The following is a 14200-nucleotide window of genomic DNA, read 5'->3' as shown; positions in this document are numbered from 1 at the left end:
CTGGAGAGGGGGTCCAGACTGAGGCCAAGGGGGAAAAAACAACTCAAAGCCATAGCACACATAGTACACATCCCTCTTACATGTGGAGGGAAACATCAAACATCAAAGAACACAAAGGACATGAAAGAATATTAAAGCAGCGGAGCTGATGCAACCAGACACTTCTACATACATACATGAATAAAAAGTAATGTGATGAGCATTCCTCAACTTTATCAGTATTTATTGCCACCTTTCCCAACTTCTTTGTCACGTGTTGCTGGCATCAAATTCTAAAGTTAATGATTATTTGCAAAAAAATAAAGTTTATCAGTTTGAACATCAACTATGTTGTCTTTGTAGCATATTCAACTGAATATGCATTGAAAATGATTTTCAAATCATTGTATTCCGTTTATATTTACATCAAACACCATTTCCCAACTCATACGGAAACAGGGTTTGTAAACGTGAGCGTTAAATGTTAAAACTAAATCTAAATCTTAAATCCAAACCTACATCTTAAAACTAAATTATCTAAATGTCAGTGCTAAATATTCGATCTAAGTCTGAATGTTAAATCTAAATCTGAAATCTACATCTCTATCTAAATGAGAGCGCTTCATGTTAAATCTAAACATAAATCTTAAATCTGAATTTAAATCCATTCATCCATCCAAGGCGGGGTACACCCTGGACAAGTCGCTACCTCTTCACAGCTGAATCTAAATCTGAGCGCTAAATGTTAAAACTAATCTCTAACCACTAGGCCACCTACTTAGTGGCCTAGTGGTTAGAGTGTCCGCCCTGAGATGGGTAGGTTGGGAGTTCAAACCCCGGCCGAGTCATACCAAAGACTATAAAAATGGGAGCCATTACCTCCCTGCTTGGCACTCAGCATCAAAGGTTAGGGTTGGGGGTTAAATCACCATAAATGATTCCCGGGCGCGGCACCGCTGCTGCCCACTGCTCCCCTCACTTCCCAGGGGGTGAACAAGGGGATGGGTCAAATGCAGAGGACACATTTCACCACACCTAGTGTGTGTGTGACAATCATTGCTACTTTAACTATAACTTTAACTTTAACTTAAGTATTCAGCCCAAAGTTCAATAAATGGGAATAGTATACCACGGGAAATCGAACCATCCCATTCTTTTCTCCATTTTTCTGACTCTAAAATGTATTGAATGCGTTTCTTGAAGACAAAAAATATTGTGTTTTTTTTTCCTTCAGCCACATAAATATGAGATTTATTTTTCTGTTGTCTGCAAGACCATTGCAATTATGACTCATTTATCCAACTTCATTATCTTTCTTATAAACCAGGGGTCGGGAACCTTTTTGGCTGAGAGAGCCAAAAATCCATCCATCCATCCATCCATTTTCTACCGCTTATTCCCTTTGGGGTCGCGGGGGGTGCTGGCGCCTATCTCAGCTACAATCCAAATATTTTTAAAATGTATTTCCGTAAGAGCCATATAATATTTTTTTCAACACTGAACACAACTAAACGTGTGTATTTTTAAGTAAGACCAACATTTGTAAAGTATAACAGGTCTCTTATTTTTTGTAATAACATTGTTATTCTGAAGCTAACTGTGGAGGGGTCGTGGCATGCGGGCCTGCAGCGAAGCGGGGTGTGCCAGGACCATAGAAGGCCCACCTGGGCCTTGTTATGTAATCACCTGTCGCTCTGTTATACGCAGCATCCAGGAAGAGAGACGGGGTTGGGGCTGGAGCCAGAGCGCAAGCAAGAAGGAAAGAGAAAAAGACAATTGCTGGAAAGCAACTGAGAGTCTTATTTAAAAATAAAACAATATTTAAACCCTGAAACAGTCTCTCATGTCGGTGCTTGGTGGTCTGAAGAATCCCCAGGATTACAAGCCCCACATTAACCACTAATAAATAAATAACTACTTACCTTTATGTAACTTCTTCAACAGGTGCAGCAGAAAATGAATGGATGGATTAAAAATGAATGTTTTATATTTTGAACGTTATTTTTAACACTGTGATTACAAGTGGAATTATTCATTACTTATCGTGTTAAGCAATGTCAGCTCAGATTTATCCAAGAGCCAAATGCAGTCATCAAAAGAGCCACATCTGGCTCGCGAGCCATAGGTTCCTTACCCCTGTTATAAACCATGTGACCTGAGTAGATTCATGATATATTTGATTGCTTCATATCAAGTATTATCAGTGTATTTTCTGGAGGGATGTAGTTGATGAGAGAAGTGGCAGCCAAGTATTGCTTTTGAATGGAGAATGGCTTCTGAATGGAATGGTGTGGAGGCCAAAGATTGACAGGCCGAGTAGCCAGTGAGAAGGTATATTTTGGAGCTGACAAATTGTAAACAGAGGTCACAACACTGGAAGTATATTAGCCCAGGGGGCGTGGCTAAAGGATAGTTCTAGAATGTGCAGTGTGTGTGAGGAAAGGTTCTCTCAAAACTCTCCAAATCTTGCAAGCAAAAAATGAAATAATTTAGGAGCCCCGAAGCCAAACATCAAATATTAACTCTTGAAAATGTGAATGATTGTGCCCCTCGCCCCAGATTCACGTATCGCCACCAACATCACCAGCGGCGTCTATCATGACAGGAGGAACGTAAAAGTCTCAAGAAGCCATATTTGAGAGCCAAAAGGAAGTCGGCCATTTTGGTTTCCATCAGCCATGTTGAAGTCAAAAAGGGGTGGTACTTGAACAAACTCCTCCTCGGGACTTTGACCAAACTTTGACCTGATGGCTCGCCACACAACTTTACACATTTATAACACAGCTCCACAAACTGAGATTGTACTCAGAGTTGGTACAAATGATGATGATGACACCCTGTCGTGCAGAATGGGTCAGTACCTGTTGGTACCCATTGGTGGTGGGCGGAGCCTGGCGGCCAAAACTGCCCCTCGCCATCAACCATCAAATTGTCTTTACTTCTCTTTAGATGATGGGATCTCATTGCAAACTGATATGAGACCTTTAATTCGGGGTCTGATCATGACTAGTCATTGATATCGACACCAACATCGCCCCCTTGTGGTGGAAAAGGATAACAGTCATAACTTCTTTCCACATGCTCCAATCTTCCTGTTTTGTTTATTTATGGTGGGTCGAGATCATTGTCATTCAACATCCTGTACGCAAATACAAAATGACTTTTTCATACTTGGCATATTTTCTAAAAGAATCTTGTTAATATGCTCAATAAGGTTCTATTCAAATGTAATACAAGTAATACGTAAGACTTTATTTGTACACTTAAGTAGATAAGTTTTCAGGTGAAAAAGATGCCACCTCACTAAAAAGATTAATTGTTTAACTATTTATTTTCCATGCATTAATTTAGATCCAGAACACACATTGTTTTATATCTTATTATATTATAATCATTACTATAATTGAATGTAAGTTTGTGTAAAATATTTTCACACAACAAAGTGTGAATACATGTTGTAATGTGTACGGTTGAGTTATAATTGATATAATACAATTAGGTATGGCAAATGCATTTTGTTTACTTGCCAACTATTCAAATTATACTTAATATACATATTTGTATAATGTCATGTAATATGACTTCAACATTATTGATGTTAATATAAGAGTTTATTTGCTAGCCAGTTCTACTTCTGAGTATTTATTTTATTTTGTTATTGAACAATTAAACATACATAAACAATGTTTGGACACATTAAGGTACTTTCAATACAATATGAGTCAGTGTTTTCAGTATTTTACTCAGCAATATAAAAAACATCACATTAAATCCAATCCTCTTACAAACAAAACCCGTTAAAGAAAGTAAAAGTAAATATGAGAGACCATTCCAATAAGATTAAAATAAAATTTATATAATTAAATGATACACTTGTGCTTAAATGTGCTTATTTAAAACGACGTAATATATTCCAATAAATGTAATAATGTAAGTGTTTTCTATTTTATACAAATCTTCTAAGACTGAATGAATAAATTGAAATCATTAACACAATGTGAGGATTTGGATTTCACTTTAAGAGACTTTTGTGTATGAGAGCAAATGTTTCACACTTTTTAAAAATGGATATAAATTCACGACACGATCGATCCACGCATGCGTGAATTACGTCACTTCCTGTACTTTTTTACGACGGAGGTCCTGCGTCGTCACTTTCTGTCATATTTCAATGTTTTATTAATTTTTCGTATGAAATAGATTAGGAGTAAAAGGGTACAACAATAAAAACACGTGGAAGGGTAAATTTAAAAAAATCAGGCAGTAATATCGCTACAATTTCTAGCACTTTCACTCTTGTCATTGCAATGAATGTCGCACAGGGGCGCCACTGAACCCCAACATTAAAGCTTTGTTTGATATACTTTGAATTTATTTTTGAAAAATAAGACACTCGTTTCTATCACATTGTTATTCAAATAAATATTACGTAAAAGAAAAGCATGGTAACAGTGACAGCAAGCAATATCTTATATAGAGCTACCTCTTCGTCCGCTCAGCTGTGACGTCATTCCCAGCTTCCGGGGTAAACGGAAGACAGCAGAACAGGAGGAGAAGGAGAAAGAAGTGTGCAGGACGCTAATAAGTCAGTCTTATTATTTGTTATCCAGTTTATAATATTTACGTCGTATAAAATACATATGTGATTCTTTATTTAAGGATAAAGTGGTCTCGATGCGCTAGAAGCACTGTGCCGCATCTCGTGCTATCTTTGCTTGTTATCTTTGCTTGTTAGTTAGCTTAGCTGGCTAGTTAGCTTAGCTTGTTAGCTGCTAACAAAGAGACGAGGACGTTATCAACACATCGCTAAGTAGAGATCAAGTGTGAGAGTAAAGTGTTGTGATTGTGTGAAAATGTGCCAAAGAACCATAGCAAAGTATGAGGAGGAACTTTGTCCAACAAAAGAGGAGAAGGAGCGACAACATCAACTACTGGACGCTGTTTTCAAGAAACATCAAGTTGTGTTACACAGAACAGGTTTGTTTACTTCTTACTGTCACATTTTTACTAACTTTATACTTCATTATTAACACTATGCTTAATATATTGTGTATAAGAAGTTGTGTTGTCTTGTGAGGATGATGCATTCCGTCTGCTACTTGCAACGTGGTCTTGCAACCACGTGGTTGTCTGTGTTCTGTGGAATGTAACTACTAAAGATGAGTTACATATCCCAGTCTATTTGTACAATAAACTGTCAGTGGTGGAACAAGTCAGAGTTGGGCTGTGGACGAGCTCCATGACATGGCCCCCTAAACCCAAATAATAAAGCTAATTCTACCATCATTTTATAACACACACATGCCTCTCTGGGTTTACCACCAACAATCTCTAAGCAGGTTTTAAAGGGGAACATTATCAGCAGACCTATGTAAGCGTCAATATATACCATGATGGTGCAGAAAAAAGACCATATATTTTTTTAACCGATTTCCGAACTTTAAATGGGTGAATTTTGGCGAATTAAACGCCTTTCTGTTTATTGCTCTGGTGGCGATGATGTCAGAACTTGACGTCACCGAGGTAATACAGCCGCCATTTTCATTTTCAACACATTACGCACACGGGTCCCAACTCTGTTACTTTCAGTTTTTTCAGCTATTTTTTGGAACCTTGGAGACATCATGCCTCGACGGTGTGTTGTCGGAGGGTGTAACAACACTAATAGGGAGGGATTCAAGTTGCACCGAAGATGCGAAAGTGGCAAGAAATCTGCCGCCAGACCCCCATTGAATGTGCCGGAGTGTCTGCACATTTTACCGGCGATGCTAACGCAGCTAATCGGCCATGCTATGGCTATGAATAGCGTTAATAGCTATTCGCTCAATAGCTTCAGTTTCTTCTTCAATACTTTCATACTCCAACCGTCCTTTTCAATACATGCGTAATCTGTTGAATCGCTTAAGCCGCTGAAATCCGAATCTGAATCCGAGCTAATGTCACTATATCTTGCTGTGCTATTCGCCACTGTTTGTTTGTATTGGCAGCACTGTATGACGTCACAGGGAAATGGACCGTATCTTGGCAGGTAGTGGAAAAAAGGCACTTTAAAGCTTTTTTTTGGGATATTTCGGGACCGGTAAAATTTTGAAAAATACTTCAAAAAATACAACAAGCCACTGGGAACTGATTTTTATTGTTTTTAACCCTTTTGAAATTGTGATAATGTTCCCCTTTAAAAAGTTTGTCAGCCATTTTTCCTTAAATTTGCATTTTCCCAAAATGTATTTATTTTCTCACTTTCACCACAGCATCAACCCGTTCACAGGATGTAGAAAAATGATCAAAGGGGATCTGATTTGTTTTATTTTGCCTGTCATTCACAATCCATATGTAAGACAATAACATGTTTTTATTTTGTATGCATTCTAAGTCCTAAACAAACGTTAGCAAAATCTTGACCATCCTAATTTTACCATTTGAGTCAATGAGAGCGCTTCTATTCTGCTCACTAATAAGAATTAGTTGAGCAATATAATATACCCAGAAGTCATTTTTTTAATCGCTATCTCTTTAAAACATGCTGTAAAAATGCATATTCTCTGGAAATATGCCCCATAATAGCCACAAACTGGAGGATACATTTTTAATTTGGATACAATTTAAATAAATAGTGTAAAGGTTTTATGGAATTTTCCAGGGTGTACCCCACCTTCTGCCCCCCTGTGAGTCCAAAAGGGACAAGCGGTAGAAAATGGATGGATGGGTGGGAAAAGGCACATCATCGACAGGCCTCAACATTTTACTTTTTAAGGTCAAGACAAGTGTTGCCTTAAAGGAGGGTTCATATTTTAGGGCACCAAGGCAAATGTTATTTTCTTTCCAGTTTGTTAATTAAATGTAGAATTGCTCACATTTATTTGTGCAATACATCTTTAGACAATTTTGACCCGTACTTTGGATCAAAGCATAATAATTGTGTAAATGCATCAATAAGTTCATTACGCTTGTTTAAGGTGCTTTTTTTTTTAAAACCTTTATTTTGTTAGCGCAGTCAGACCTATTATTGTGAAGGGGGAAGTGTGTTGCTGTTCTCAGAACGATGTGTGGAGGCGACACTTGCGACTGCTGTCCTCTTTGTACATTATTCCAACATTGATGATGTCGTTCACAACAACACAAGCAGATGAGATGTGTTGTGCGTTTATGGATTTTCCTTGCCAGCTTTAGCTTCGTAGTTTAGTCGCTATTTCGAATGACCGCCTAAAAGGACGGGACAATTGGGTGTTTAAAGGATGAATGAGCTGTCCAGAAAAAATTATCTTCCATCCATCCATCTTCTTCCGCTTATCCGAGGTCGGGTCTTGGGGGCAGCAGCCTAAGCAGGGAAGCCCAGACTTTCCTCTCCCAATCCACTTCGTCTAGCACTTCCCGGGGGATCCCAAAGCGTTCCCAGGCCAGCCGGGAGACATAGTCTTCCCAACGTGTCCTGGGTCTTCCCCGTGGCCTCGTACCGGTTGGACATGCCCTAAACACCTCCCTAGGGAGGCGTTCGGGTGGCATCCTGACAAGATGCCCGAACCACCTCATCTGGCTCCTCTCCATGTGGAGGAACAGCGGCTTTACTTTGAGTTCCTCCCGGATGACAGAGCTTCTCACTCTATCTCTAAGGGAGAGACCCGCCACATGGCAGAGGAAACTCATTTGGGCCGCTTGAACCCGTGATCTTGTCTTTTCGGTAATAACCCAAAGCTCATGACCATAGGTGAGGATGGGAACGGAGATCGACCGGTAAATTGAGAGATTTGCCTTCCGGCTCGGCTCCTTCTTCACCACAACAGATCGATACAGCGTCCGCATTACTGAAAACGCCGCACCGATCCGCCTGTCGATCTCACGATGCACTCTTCCCTCACTCGTGAACAAGACTCCTAGGTACTTGAACTCCTCCACTTGGGGAAAAATCTCCTCCCCAACCCGGAGATGGCACTCCACCCTTTTCCGGACGAGAACCATGGACTTTGACTTGGAGGTGCTGATTCCCATCCCAGTCGCTTCACACTCTGCTGCAAACCGATCCAGTGAGAGCTGAAGATCTTGGCCAGATGAAGCCATCAGGACCACATCATCTGCAAAAAGCAGAGACCTAATCCTGCTGCCACCAAACCAGATCCCCTCAACGCCCTGACTGCGCCTACAAATTCTATCCATAAAAGTTACGAACAGAATCGGTAACAAAGGGCAGCCTTGGCGGAGTCCAACCCTCACTGGAAACGGGTCCGACTTACTGCCGGCAATGAGGACCAAGCTCTGATCATAGTGGTAGCGGACCGCCACAATCAGACTCTCTGAGCACTCCCCACGGGACTTCCTGGGGGACACGGTCAAATGCCTTCTCCAAGCCCACAAAACACATGTAGACTGGTTGGGCAAACTCCCATGCACCCTCAAGAACCCTGCCCAGAGTATAGAGCTGGTCCACAGTTCCACGACCAGGACGAAAACCACACTGTTCCTCCTGAATCCGAGGTCCGACTATCTGGCTCAGGCTCCTATCCAGTACACCTGAATAGACTTTACCGGCAAGGCATTATTTTCCCTAACAAATGTTGCTTCTCCTAAGAATGACAACATTGCTCTTACATTTATGTCAATTTCCCTGATATTGTGCAATGAAAAGCAGATTTTGTTATATTAGCCAGTTCTGTGACACCGGAATTTATTGTTGAAATAATCCATCCATTTCCTACCGCTTATTCCCTTTTGGGGTCGCGAGGGGCGCTGGCGCCTATCTCAGCTACAATCGGGCGGAAGGCGGCATACACCCTGGAAAGTCGTTACATCATTGCAGATTGTTGAAATAATATGCCTTTTTTTTGTTGAGTTCAGTGATTATTGATTGGATTATTACTTTGGGAAGGTCAGAGAAGAAGAGTTGTAAAAATGTTCTCACAGGTCATAAAAGTCTTCCTTTCTTCAGTTTTAAAAGTCTCACTGTCTCGATGGAGATCTTCCTTTATTACCTCCTACTTCGATTGAAAGTCCAGTTTAGAAATTTTTTTATTTTAGATATGTAATCCTCCATGTTAAAAGTGCAAGCGAGAGGAAAAAATAAACACACACTGCTCACTCTTGCTGCTTGTTGTCACTTCTTCTGCAGCCAAGTAGTCGCAAGAGGGATCACTAGCGCCCTCTACCACCAGGAGGCGGGAATCATTTAATGACTCATATTTGACACACGCAGCTACGGTATATTAATAAAACATAGCTGCTTACTGTTCTTTTTGGCGTATTCAATAGCTTGGACCTTAAATCCTACTGAATAGGTTTTAATCTTTTTCCCTTTATGCGATTTCATCCATCCATCCATCCATTTTCTACCGCTTATTCCCTTTCGGGGTCGCGGGGGGCGCTGGCGCCTATCTCAGCTACAATCGGGCGGAAGGCAGGGTACACCCTGGACAAGTCGCCACCTCATCGCAGGGCCAACACAGATAGACAGACAACATTCACACTCACATTCACACACTAGGGACCATTTAGTGTTGCCAATCAACCTATCCCCAGGTGCATGTTTTTGGAAGTGGGAGGAAGCCGGAGTACCCGCAGGGAACCCACGCATTCACGGGGAGAACATGCAAACTCCACACAGAAAGATCTCGAGCCTGGATTTGAACCCAGGACTGCAGGAACTTCGTATTGTGAGGCAGACGCACTAACCCCTCTGCCACCGTGAAACCCTTTATGCCATTTCAAATCATTGAAATCAGCATCCTCCATTTTGAAAATGATGACAGGTGAAGTGTCACTCGTGACGTGACGAGTTTGACCCGGCCGAAATTCTAGACGTGCGCTAATAAAAATAATATTTTGCGAAACGAGTTTGACCCGGCATTAATCCTGAGCCGGCGGTAATGCTAAGCATGCGCTAATTATTTTGCGAAACGAGTTTGACCCGGCAGTAATTCTAGGCAGGCACATACTATATACCTGGCGGCAATTCAAGGGAATACGGTCTGTCTGATTCTGATTTTGATTGAATGTGTGGACTGCATGAATGATGCCTTCTCAGTTCTCACTGTAACGCAATTTGAGTGTCTGGAAACGCACTAAATTAATTTAATCCATCATTACTAATATTAATAAGGTAAACAAGTTATCTTTTGAAGGTGTAGTCAGTAATCTAAAAACTTCATCCCGGTTTAACTGTGGTGACACTATCTAAATGAAAGTAAAACAGATGTCATCTTTCTTGGCCAACATGTTGACTGTGCTCATGCTTCTTTTATAACAGACATGTCTCTAAAGATGAATGTGAAAATGACTGTAATTATTGTCCACCAGCAGGGGGAGCTCATCACTAGTACTACTGTGTGGAGGCTGGCATGTGGTACATTATTTCCTGTGTGTGTATGACTTATTCAGAGGGACAACAGCACACTTTCACATATGGCGTCTACCATTAAGGATTGCAGGAATGACTTTTAGGATGTTTTTATATAAATAAGGTGGATTGGATGTTGGCCTGGGAAGGCATTCCCCTGAAGGTCTTCTTCATATGTCAGCTGGAAGTACCCTGACTGCTGTGAGGGGAAACTGATGAGATTGTGAGATCATATGTTGGTGCAGGACAATGTCTCATGTGACTGAGCAAAGCTGGACTTTTCTAAAGAATGTTTGTTTTTCCTGTCCCACAGACCTCGATGAAGCACATCGTCCTGGTGAGCAGGAGGAGGAACGACAGTCCCCCCATTTACACGAGGAAGAAGAGGTACCACATTCCCAACACATCAAAGAGGGAGGAGAGGAGCCACAGCCCCCCCACATTAAAGAGGAAGACGAGACGCCACAGACCCATAATGTTAAACTGACCCTTCACATTAAAGGGCAAGCGGAGGACCCACTGATCTTACACATCAAAAAGGAAGAGGAAGACCTACTGACTCCTTACTTTAAGGAGCAAGAGAACCCGCTGACCCCCTACTATAAAAAGGAAGAGGAGGACCCACTAACCCCCTACGTTAAAGTGGAAGAGGAGGAGCAAGATCTGCCGCACATTAAAGAGGAAGAGGAGGACCAAGAGCCGCCGCACATTAAAGAGGAAGAGGAGGAAGAGGGCATCAGTCAGCCTAAATGGTTGGAGGAGTTCCCAGTGACTGGTGTCCCTGTGAAGAGTGAAGATGATGAGGTGAAAGGTGAAAGTGAGGAGAGGGGAGGGGGGGAGCCTCCAAGCAGCAGCTCAACACAACACATGACAACAGAAGCTGATGGAGACCACTGTGGAGGATCACAAGCAGACAAGCTCTTAGCTCCACTATCAGATAGTGAGGACACAACGTCACACTCTCCTGACACTGATGATGAAGACTCTAAAGATGATAAGACATGTCACACTGACAACACTCACTTCACATCTTCTCTCTGTCACAAAACTTTTAAATACCATTGTAGTCTGAAAAGACACATGAGAACACACACTGGAGAAAAACCTTTTTCTTGTTCACTCTGCAGTAAAGGTTTTAGACAAAGTATCAATTTGAAAGTACACATGAGAACACACACTGGTGAAAAACGTTTTTCCTGTTCAACCTGTGGTAAAGGTTTTACACAAAGTCAGAGTTTGAAAAGACATATTAGAACACACACTAGAGAAAAACCTTTTTCTTGTTCACTCTGTAGTAAAGGTTTTACACAAAGTATCAATTTGAAGGTACACATGAGAACACACACCGGTGAAAAACCTTTTTCCTGTTCAATCTGTGGTAAAGGTTTTAGAGAAAGTCAACATTTGAAAAGACACAAGAGAACACACACTGGTGAAAAACCTTTTTCCTGTTCTACCTGTGGTAAAGGTTTTGTTGAAAGTCAGAGTTTGAAAGTACACATGAGAACACACAATGGTGAAAAACCTTTTTCTTGTTCAATCTGTGGTAAAGGTTTTGCACAAAATCAGAGTTTGAAAAGACACATGAGAACACACACTGGAGAAAAACCTTTTTCCTGTTCAATCTGTGGTAAAGGCTTTGTTAAAAGTCAGGGTTTGAAAGTACACATGAGAACACACATTGGTGAAAAACCTTTCTCCTGTTCAATCTGTGGTAAATGCTTTGCACAAAGTCAACATTTGAAAAGACACAACAGAACACACAGTGGTGAAAAATCACATTCCTGCTGAATCTGCAACAGAAGCTTTTGTTGACGATCAACCCTTGTAGCACACATGAGAAGACACCCAGGAGAGAAAGTGTTGAGTTGCAGTGTGTGTGGTGAAAGATTGTCTTCTAAGTACCAGTGTAAGAAACACAAGTGTGCTGGTGAGAACAGCAGCAGCAAAGGAAACTGCAGGATTTGAAATAAACTGTCCAGACTTTCATTTTGACTTTCTAACAACATCAGCACATATAACATGTGTGACATTGTTGTTTGTCTAACAATCTGTTTAATATGATCTTTACATTTATAGATTAGACATTTTATATTAATGCTTTTTTCAGTCAAGTACATGTATTAATATGCAACATTGTGTACTTTTGTTAAAAAATGGACAGAACAATTTGAGTAAAAAAGTGAGAGTAAACAGTAAAATACATATTTTACATGCAATAAACATGTGTGTATGTATACACATACACACACACACTCTCTCTCTCTCTCTCTCTCTCTCTCTCTATATATATATATATATATATATATATATATATATATATATATATACTGTATATTCATCATACAATTTTAGACCTATTTATATGAAATATTGAAGTATTACATATTTGTATTTGTAATTGTTAATAACCCCATAGATTGTCACCTTTATATGATATACATATGTACTGGTTCACATCTGAAACATCTTCTGGACCACTTCAGGAAGCATATTATTATTTACTTCATACATCATTTGAACAGTTGTCTTTTATACAATTTTAAAATATGTGTCTCTTTGAATCATTTGTTGGGTCTCTATAATCTATTTTATTCATTACCGTTATTACTCTGTATTATGATGATTGTGTTGTGATTATTTTATATGTATGTCCCCAGACCTTTATGCAATATACAAGTGAGAGAAAATGGCTGAGTTTTTGTGGAAGGATGGGGTTGTTTTTACAAACTTACATTTGTGGATAAATCAAATAAATCCAGTATTGTGTTCTAAACATTTTTTATGTATTTTTTTCTTTTTTCAACATCCCCAAAACAACATCAATATCAGTCAAAGTTTGGAGTGTCAGACAAAAGCCAATATTGTACATCATCCCACAGAGATTTACTTTGCATACATTCTTAAAATAAACTGTTTATTTTGTTTCCCAATCACAGAACCAACAAGTGCTGTCTTCAATTGCAAAATAACATCCATAATATAATTTTAAGTGGTCAATTCCATCCTTTTTTTAAATTTAGATTAACTCTTTTATCTCAGAAAGAATGGAAACTTTTAAGTATGTTTTTGTTTCAGAGAAAATAATAATAAGAAGAAATAGAAAACAATTAAAAAAGATGCAGTAACTAGAATATTTTAAATAAAAGCCTATTTAAATTTTGTAATATTTCTTATTTGCAGGTCATACTTAATTAAATCTTGAAATATTAAAATATTTTTTATCAGTCAATAAGTGCATCAGTGACCAAATGCCTTTTTCAAACCATTGCTGTACAAAGATGGATTTGTTTCTCATTTTAATGTACGAACAATTCCATAGTGGAGTATTGTGTGTGATGAAGTTGTGTTTGTAAATTAGTTTCCAGTACAACAACACCTGCTGGTAGGGATGGGTACTGTTCACTTCTAATTCCATGTTTTATGTGTTATATATGTCAATATATTGTGTGTTTGTATTTTGCCAACATGGTAGAATCACATGATAGGCAGGTTGTATCATGTTTTTCTGTCACCTGTCATGGCACACACACTGTCTGCTGTGGGAACACCAAGAGGCTCCACTGTGAGCCAAGCAGGACACGCCCCCATGCTCGTTGCGCAGACCGCGCCCACGCGCCGACACAGCAGGTGGCAATCTACCAACGACACACCTGGGACTAATGAGAGGCGACAGAATAAAGAGCTTCGTCGCTGACTGCTTCTCGTGGGAACGTAGTCCTGGTTACAGTAAGTTCTCGCGTCTCTGGCTCCCCTCTTGTGCTTTCTCTCGTGTCTGTTGTTGCCTTCCTTGTGCCTGGCCCTGATTTTGTCCTTTTGTCTTCTCCTGTTCCCACAGCCTTCGTGCCTCAGTCGTTGCCTTGCACTTCTACCCGGATTCTGATTGCCTCCCTTGAT

The 14200-nt window shown here is 40.1% G+C and overlaps 1 protein-coding gene across 1 annotated transcript; it reads left to right on the top strand.

Moving 5' to 3' along the window:
- The first annotated feature begins 4490 nt into the window (after nucleotides 1–4490).
- LOC133547628 (oocyte zinc finger protein XlCOF8.4-like) lies at nucleotides 4491–13085 on the top strand. The gene is made up of 2 exons (XM_061893237.1): nucleotides 4491–4956; nucleotides 10617–13085. Exons 1-2 carry the CDS (start codon nucleotides 4833–4835, stop codon nucleotides 12092–12094), a joined length of 1602 nt encoding a protein of 533 aa, XP_061749221.1. The 5' UTR covers nucleotides 4491–4832; the 3' UTR covers nucleotides 12095–13085.
- Nucleotides 13086–14200: the final 1115 nt, after the last annotated feature.

Source organism: Nerophis ophidion, unplaced genomic scaffold, assembly GCF_033978795.1.
Source record: "Nerophis ophidion isolate RoL-2023_Sa unplaced genomic scaffold, RoL_Noph_v1.0 HiC_scaffold_140, whole genome shotgun sequence".
Classification (NCBI taxonomy): Eukaryota; Metazoa; Chordata; class Actinopteri; order Syngnathiformes; family Syngnathidae; genus Nerophis; species Nerophis ophidion.
The sequence above is the reverse complement of the archived record's forward strand: the minus strand, read 5'-3'. Positions and strand labels throughout refer to the sequence as shown.

What these genes read in the sequence shown, in the direction of transcription:
- LOC133547628 (XM_061893237.1), top strand. Translation starts at nt 4,833, where the DNA reads ATGTGCCAAAGAACCATAGCAAAGTATGAGGAGGAACTTTGTCCAACA. An exon ending in AGTTGTGTTACACAGAACAG is followed by an intron (nt 4,957 to 10,616) that starts GTTTGTTTACTT and finishes CCTGTCCCACAG; the next exon opens with ACCTCGATGAAGCACATCGT.